We start from the raw sequence: 9,036 nt of genomic DNA, 5'->3' as shown, positions 1-9,036 counted from the left end.
TGGTGTGATGTATGTTTTTTAATCACACCTTTTAAGTTTTATTAAAGTGTGGTCTTTAGGAGTGATTAAAAATGGTCATTTTTAATCACACTTTTTAAGTGTCATTAAAAAATACTTTCATCACACCTTTTAAGTGTGATTAATAATATTTAGATCACACCTTTTAAGTGTGGTTAAAAACATTTAGATCACACCTTTTAAGTGTGATTAAAAATATTTAGATCACACCTTTTAAGTGTGGTTAAAAATATTTAGATCACACCTTTTAAGTGTGATTAAAAACTTTAGTTCACACCTTTTAAGTGTGATTAAAAATATTTTGATCACACCTTTTAAGTGTGATCTTTGGAAGTGTGATTAAAAATGATCATTTTTAATCACACTTTTTAAGTGTGATTAATAACATTTAGATCACACCTTTTAAGTGTGATTAAAAATATTTACATCACATCTTTTAAGTGTGATTAATAACATTTAGATCACATCTTTTAAGTGTGATTAATAACTAATAAAATCTGTGATAAAAAAAAGGTGCTACATATTTGAAAAATAATCAATATTATTTTTGTATGCACATTTGAATAATGTAATACACACTATATACTATATTTTGAATCATAACCACATATTGAATAGAATAACGTCATATATTTCATAAATGAAAATTAAATATTCAAAAGTATATACAAAGGAATTAAATAATAAAAAATTAACTGTGCTTACATATATTAAAAAATGAAAAAACTTAAAAAAACTAAGTTCTTTAATTCTTGGACCATATTTTGCATCTCTCCAAAAAAATTCTGACCTGAAAAATAAAAACACAAATTAATCCAGAAACCGCTAATGCATATGAATAAACTAAAAAGTTAATTCAACAAACCAAAATAGAAACATTAATTATTTCTGCTTGATCTTAATTCTTTTGGAAGTAACTTCCCTGTTAACAATTAGATGCCACAGCAGCTCAGTGTCAATGACATTGTAATTAGAAGGTCACTAATGAGCACAATATTTAAAAATGATAAATTTCAATACAGCTTGTGTACGATCTTTTTGTGAATATATATTATTTAAAAAATTAACTGTGCTTACATATATTAAAAAATGAAAAAATTTGAAGCACAAACTTCTTGAATTCTTTGACTATATTTTGCATCTTTCTAATTAATTTCTGACCTGAAAAATGAAAATACAAATTAATTCAGAGACCGCTACAAACACAAATTGCCTTTTAGCAACTCCAAAACCAAACTATCAACCTATATGGGAATCAATCAACTCTGCTGTGGTTATGCATCAACTGACTGTATATGTGATGATCAATGTCAAGCAAGCATGACATGTTAGAGTGACACACATTCACAAGAATTATTGCATGAATGTTAAATCAAATATCATTATACTCAATCCCTCCATACAAAATTTTCCCATTTGTAGTGATATGACATTGAATGTGTTTGTTAGCAATTCATAGTATTGCTTTAGTAATAATAATGCTTGGGCAAATCATGAAAATCATAGAGAGAAATTCACAAGCTAATAAGATCAATAAAGTAGTACCTGTGAGCTTTGAACTTCAGACCTGAATTTGGACAAAGTGGACTCCTGAATCATTACACTCCACAGAAAAAGCACAAAGCACCCACAAAAGAAAGAAAAAAGACTTGCAATATCAATATTAGAAGTAAAGATGAATCTACATGATAAAAAGCATCGAATACTTGTGAGCTTTTACAAGCTTCTACAGATTAACAGTGAAGTAGGAACAGTAAGGTATTTATCAACTAACATTAGTAAAACATGGGGAACCTCCCATTTGAATTCCATCCACATATTGGCTAAGAAAATCAATCTGATGATTAGAACTTAAATGATTTCTAGAGCCCTTAGCAAAACCAGCACACAAAACTATTAAATAAGTGATGCTTCAATCAGTTCATAATCAAACTCAAGATATTTAGCAGCAAGCAAGGGAGATAATGGGATCTATATGATATATCCCATCACCCTACAAACAACTAAGATGTACTTCTAGCTTAAACATAATTATTATTTAAAGACAAGGAATGGTCATTTACCTACTACCTAGTGATCTGCACCAATATGTTCCCAAGAGTTGTCTTCTACTCCAGCTGACCAACTGTAACCATCAACTCCTTGTCGTCTAAAACAGGATATCTTGCTAAAGCTGAAAAACTAGCAGCAGTGTACCTCAACAGATCCACAAGCAACTGCAAAAGAAAAATTCACAGCTGTCAGGGAAATATTGCTTTAAGACAGTTGGCATGCTTTGGTGCAGAGAATTTAATGCCACGTCTTGTAGAGTTTCAGAAATCAAAGCAAAAATGCAGAGACTACTGCAAGAAGAAAAGTTGCACCATAACAAATATTTCAAACACAAGACTTGTGGCAACTGGAAAGAGTACCAAAGAGATAATTAACAGAAGAGAAGACTCGAAAGGCACAATAAGTATCTTAAATAAATGTTAATCTAAAACAGATTCTGATGAAAGAAAGTTTGTTTTTTTTTGCCCCTCACAGGATACAGTTTTGATTCCTCTAATAAAAATATTTTGATGATTTTTAACAGTACAGGGTTTAATTTGATACAAGACTTTTAATTAAAGGTTATGATATATGCAGAAGCATTTTCAGAAAATGTCCCAATCCACCAAAACAAGTCGCGACTTGCCATCCTCTGTGAACAGGTGTGACATAACAGCCTTAAGAAATTCAACATCCAGTTTGACTATGGTCAAATCATACTTATCAATAATGCAAGGAAACTCAAAAGTAAAGAAAAAATAAAAATGACACATCATTGTAGGGTCCAAACCTACAAGTCTCAAAGTTCTGAGAAGACCTTGGCAAATATTCAGGAAAAATTATTTTAAAGCCTTTGCAAAACCGATTAACTATGTTAGCAGTTTTTTTATTAAAAAAAAAAACTCAACCTTCTAATTCTAAACCTTCCTTCAGCATTTGGATTACAATTCAATTGCAGTAAAATCTAGATGTGGGTTAAATCAGCATTTATGTAATCAGCACAATGCAAGTCCATGTTCTCAGAAATGAAACATACTAAGGGTTTTTTTATTCCAATACTAGGTTCTTCCTACAGCTAGCAAGTTTCTACAAGCTGCATAATTTTATTTTCAAATAAGAATTCTGAAAAACAATGTTGATACTTCTCTTTGCACAATCCTGTAAAACGACTTCATAACTCAAGAAAAGTCCCACTTAAGAAAATTCATTAGGTAATTAATTTACATCACATATCATTTACCTGGAAAAAGAGATTGCAATGTTCTTCTTGAGACTCCTCAGTCGACATAAGTGTCATCTTCAAATGCTTTCCACACCATATGCTTGCCTAAAAGTAAGACTCAAGATATTCACCAACACATATTTCTAATAACTTCAAGAAACTGAAATATAGCATCTGTTACAGAAGTACAGATAACCTAATGAAGTAGACGGAGGATAGAAATGAAATGTACCTTGATACCAAGAGAAATAAAGTGCCGTAGACATCCTGATATGTCTAACTCAAGATATTTTGCAGCTACATGCAAAATAGTTTTATTTAACATGCACTGGGAAATGTCCAAGCATGTGAAGTCTTCCCAGAAAATCTAGTCAGCTGTTAAGGTAAGAACTGTGACAAAAAATATAGAACACTCAAACAGTGTGCAGGAATATTACACACTGAAAAATGATAATCTCCTCTTTGACAATTAATGTGGGTGATTATACAATAAAGGAGTTCAATGTGCAAGGCTTTGTTGCCACAGATCACAGCACCATCTAGTCATTTATCACACTAAAGAATGTGTACCACAAGCACATGCATCTTTGTTCCAATCAGTAAGAGATCAGCACATGACAAACTAGTTCTAATCTGAAGCTTTCTTTTATCTAATAGAATAGGACTATAAGAAAAGATCTTTGGACTGATAGAAAGAACAAAACAAATTATTTCCCATTTACATCCGCCCTTTGTGCCACATCACTTGCCTTTTTTTCTTCTTTTCCACTAATTCATCTTCATCTCATTGTTTATCAAAAAAGGAATAATAATAATAAGGGGAAGATATAAGAAGCCATGAGTCAGCATTCTAAATTTAGAGAGAAAACGATGAGTCCAAGGAGACCAACTCCCCTCCCCCCAGCACAAGTGCACAGGCATGCCCTACGAAAAATAAAAAAGTACATCATTTTTTGGAGACAAATTAAATTGCCAAATTGCTAAAGTTTAATCATTTTGTGATGACACAGGTTTGAGACAGTTAGATTAGAAAAATAAGGGGAGATCTGAGGTGGACAGGGTGAGAGTTGATGTGGTAATAGGGGGTAGAGATAGTAGGAGTAGTGGAGAACTAAAGGTGGTGAACAAAAGTGTTCAAGTTGCCGAATGAGGAGATTTTCTATAAATACGAGGGTCAGAACATGAGTGCCACTTGATCGCTCTAACTGAGCCGCATTCCCTTGAAGGTCCAGCATATACGTCACAAGGAAGCATTCAGGCACCCCCTTACGCCCAACCTCGAGAGGATCCATAGGCCCTACTCTTGATCTAGGCTAGCGTGAGCGGATTAAGGTACCAGTGGAGACAAGGGATTGAGGCATAGGAGAAGCATGCTTAGGTAGAGTATCAATTGGCAAAGCCAAGGGTACCTAGCTTGTCACTGTAAGCAAAAGAGGTGACACACTTAAGTGACGATTTGCTTGGTCGATCCTGATTTTCCCAATTTCCTTGAGGCTTAACCATAGAACAACTCTTTACCTCTCTTTTGAGGGACAACATACAAAGAGAAAAATCGAACAACCTATGCATAAAACATGAAATATAAGAAACTTCATTTTTCAAAACTAAAAGTAACACCAAGAAGATTATTTATTTATTTATTTATTTTTTGAGAAAAAAAAAAAAAAAGAGGATAAGCAAAGACTCAAAAGAATATTACAGTCACAAATCAGTTTAAAAGTGACAAGCAAAATCTTTCTCAGTAAGTCAATCAACATGTTTTTGCAAGTCAGAAATTTCCCGTTTTCAGATTGTTATAGACCCAATCTTGAAAAATCAATAATATTCAAATCAATTTCAAGGCAAGGACTAGACACAATGACAACGAAGTCACTTGGGAATGCCTATAAGAAGTATCTTCACCCAATTCCACTATGACGACAGAATCTGTTGATATACAAGACTGGAATTTTTGCTATACAATAAGCCACTGTAATTTCTCCCATGCTTACAACCAAATTCTGGACACTACCCATTTTAACCATAACAATCACGCAAGACACAAACTCAACTATATTTCAGATTTATATAAAAAAGAATGAATGAAATGAAAAACAATTGCAAAACAAAGTTGGCTGGATACTATTAGGGATTCAATAAGAGAACCCAATTCAGATTTCTCAGATATCCCCAACTCCTCAAGTTTGATAAGAAGTTGAACGCGGCTCTCAACAACCTGTAAGATAAAAAGTTTTATGTATCACAAATGTTATACCATTCACCATAGACTACAAGATCCATTGTAACAACTTCAGTACCCAGTAACATTTGTTAAATTCCCCATCAAAGTCCAAATTGATGAAGTCTGATGGACATAAAGACAACAAAAGAAGTAAATAGAAAAACCGGAATAAAATTAATATGACTACAGAAAGTATTTAAAACAGATTATGAAATGAAGGAATTGTAAGTTAGTGAGCACAAATTTAATAGATAAGTACAAAGAGGCCATTAGAGTTTACTACTATAGCACTACTATACTCAAAAGTCAAGGATAGCATTCTCTAAAAATAAGAAGTGTCCACAAAAGATGAAATTTATTATCTGTAGACAAAATTTGGTAATTAAGATGACAAAAAAATACAGCGTAGTTTTACTTCATGAAATATATCAACCCTAAGAACAAATTATGAAATATTTGAACCCGAAGAAGAAAGGAGGTTATCGTCAGTTTGTACTGCATTTAGATGAGTCCATCCTACAAAAGGTCAAAATGAATAATAGTATTTTATCACACATTGCCATCGCGCTTCCTGAAGAAAAGGGGGGTGGGGGTGTTGGTTAACAAAATCTGCATGGTTGGCATGAAAGTATGCATAAACCGAGTAAACACCTTTTCAGAGGTTGTTTGGAAAAACTTATTTGCAACTTAAAAAAATCTAGCTTAAGAAAAACATCTAAACCCAACTTCATAAAAGTTAACTTTTTGAGCTTGTTTTGAGCTAGAAAAATAAATAAAAAGTTTTATCAAACAAAATTTTCAAGGTACAACTGCTTAAGCATGGAAGTTCAAATTAATTTTTTGTAAAAATGACTCTCATTGCAACTATCGAATTACACAAAAGCTTAATGAATTAGAATCAATGAAGCTGCTCGAATTAATTCCTTGAAAACCCTAACATAGTAGTAATCATAACTCCATAAATGCATACGGATTGCCGAGATTTCGATGAATCGATCCATAAGTGAAACGATAGTTCAATTTCTGTGTTAATTTAGTGCAATTAAATCTACTAAATACTTTTGTGTTTGTGTAAACTACAACAAAAGAGCTAATCAAGGTGATTAAGAAATGAAAGAACAATTAAGAGTGGAAAAGAAGCTTACATCTGAAGATGTAATTGCTTCCAGCAAGCTATGCAAGTCGTCGTTACTCGACCTCTCTCTCACCATCTCTCTCTCCGTTTTTCGCTCGCTGTTTCTCTCTGTTCGTTTTCCCGCCTTTAACAGGCGAAAAGAAGGGGAAGAACTATTTATAGTAGGGCTTGGACTGTCTTCGGCTGGGGACGGTCTAGTCCGGCCCATTTTGAGTCCATCTTGACGATCCATGTATGAATCGTCAAGTATTTCATTTTTATAAAAAAATTATATTGATCGGATATCAATAATTACTTGATAAAATTATATGTGTGAATATTTTATTTTTGAAATCATAATTACCGTTAATACAAATTTGATCAGATTAAGTTACCATCTATATTCAATCAACGTAATTTTTTGTAAGAGTGGATATGTCCTTGTGGCTTTAAGAGCCAATCATACAAATTAGAAATCACCGTAAAACAACATATTGGATTGTGGGTTTTGTCAAAAATATAGGCTGGGCAACAAATACTACTGCAGTCTGCAGATTCGTGTCGTACATTGAAATGTCTTCCAGAAGGTCACAACAAAGTCAAGCTGGAAACCAACTCAGTTGCATACTCAGATAGACTCCAATTGCTTCTGTTTCTTCTTTTGATCCCCGTTACAGTCTCATTTTGAGCATCAAAGAGCTACTAGCTAGAACCTTGGATGGGAATTCAAACATATATGCGAGAAGCCAACTATTATGCAGATCGGATCACCAAGATACACAAGTTCTTAATCAGCCAGTGGAATCTGTTAGTCCAATTTTGGCAGCAAATTCAGTTAGGGTTATTAACATAGTCTGGTCTGGGCCATATCCCTAATGATAAAAAATTCTCAAACATGAGAAGACTTTTCTTCCATGTAACAACTGAAATCAAGAAAAAAAATGTCAATGTAGTAAAGAAACATGAGGGAAAAGGTAACAGCATGGTGAAGAAAACACTAGAACAGCGCCAATTAGGTGTTCAAATGAGTGATGGTATAGAATGGCCAGGCCATCAACCAAAAACATTTACTCTAAATTAAAAATTCTAAAAGGAGAGGGGCCATACACACATGACATTGATAATAGAAAAACATTTAACAGATACGATGCTTTATCTGAATGAAAGGCTTCTGGAAAAGAGAAACCGCATAGCAAAATTCATCTTTCATACTCCAAATAATAATAAAAGGAAAAGAATAGTACTGACAAATTGTAGAATAACTTGACAAGATGATAAACTTCTTAGGATGCCCAAACCAAATTGATCAGAAGAGTTGAACGAACCCATGATGTGGCATGTGAATAGTCGACAACCTAAACTGGTTCGGCATTATCTCAGCATCATAACTACACAACAAGATTTGGTCTAACTGGACTGTGTGGGCATTCTGGTTATGTAGGCTCATGATCCGTGGTATTAACAAGCTCAGTTGCAACATTGTAGAATATTAAAATAAGTGCAATTTAAGGTCTTACACTTTAAGCTATGGCACATCAAAATACACATGCACAATTGCAAACTTAACTTACATGTGCTCCCTCATCATCTTAAGTTGGTTACCATCCAGTCCCCACACACGACATGTACAATCCTCGCCAACAGTGACTATTAACTGAGTGAAGCCCCATGCAGAAGAAAGTTAGTTCCTATCCGCATTAAAAAGACAGAAAATATACCAACTTTACATATAGAATAGCAGAGAGAGAAGCTTTATCTTTGGGAAAACATATGAAATGCATGACTAAATTCCATGAAACCCATGTTGTAGTCAAATATAAATCCTTAATAGGTCAAGGCCAAATTGAAAAGGCCTAAATTCACTTCACCCCATAATATGCCATCTGGTTTAGAAAAACAACAACATTGCTGTAATGTCTAAAAGCTTCATCATTGGAAAAATTATCACAAGAATTATGATAACATCAGAAGTTGAACAACAGTTCATATCATTGATCGTATTCACATCTAAATGCTGTTATGTGACAATGAATTGGCGCAATATTCAGTTATAATTACTTGGCAATCATGAAGCCATCTCTGGAACAATGGAAACAATATTCCCATTGATGAAATCAGACACCAAAAAAAATGGGAAAAACTATTTAATAACAATTGACCATAGAATCAGAGGACAAATATACTAAATTGCTTTCATTTGCAGCAAGCCCTAGTTTCAGTTTTGACCAATAGCTCAGCATTGCAAACAAAATTCCTTCCCATTCTGACCACCTCATATTATATTTGCTGACATTACAAAATATTATAAAAACTATTTAATAACAATTGTAAACTGGCTAGCAAATAAAACTTACACTAGTAAATTAGCAGCGTGTTTCTGTAATCATCCTTTGGAGGTCAAAATATTTCTCAAACTCAACAAAGGAGGGA

The 9,036-nt window shown here is 33.4% G+C and overlaps 1 protein-coding gene across 15 annotated transcripts; it reads right to left on the bottom strand.

The window, feature by feature from the left end:
- Positions 1–628: 628 nt before the first annotated feature.
- On the bottom strand, positions 629–6,745 carry LOC145799347 (uncharacterized). 15 transcript variants are annotated; one of them, XR_014341260.1, is made up of 7 exons: positions 6,638–6,745; positions 5,394–5,486; positions 3,504–3,638; positions 3,290–3,376; positions 1,564–2,234; positions 1,096–1,179; positions 629–808 (listed from the first exon to the last, which is right to left on the bottom strand). XR_014341260.1 is itself a non-coding variant. In XM_082888915.1 (6 exons), exons 1-5 carry the CDS (start codon positions 6,701–6,703, stop codon positions 2,127–2,129), a joined length of 489 nt encoding a protein of 162 aa, XP_082745041.1. In that variant the 5' UTR covers positions 6,704–6,745; the 3' UTR covers positions 1,050–1,621; positions 2,082–2,126. The 15 variants fall into 15 exon arrangements, 5 of the variants coding, with proteins under 5 accessions (XP_082745060.1, XP_082745041.1, XP_082745045.1 ...); XR_014341257.1 differs by lacking the exon at positions 1,096–1,179 and having other exon boundaries at positions 1,564–1,621; positions 2,082–2,234; XR_014341262.1 differs by lacking the exon at positions 1,096–1,179 and having other exon boundaries at positions 1,564–1,608; positions 2,082–2,234.
- Positions 6,746–9,036: the final 2,291 nt, after the last annotated feature.

The sequence above is a fragment of the Camellia sinensis genome, chromosome 1 (assembly GCF_055761805.1).
Source record: "Camellia sinensis isolate YWXY chromosome 1, ASM5576180v1, whole genome shotgun sequence".
Classification (NCBI taxonomy): Eukaryota; Viridiplantae; Streptophyta; class Magnoliopsida; order Ericales; family Theaceae; genus Camellia; species Camellia sinensis.
Note: the sequence above shows the minus strand (reverse complement) of the source record. Positions and strands in the feature narration are given on the sequence as shown.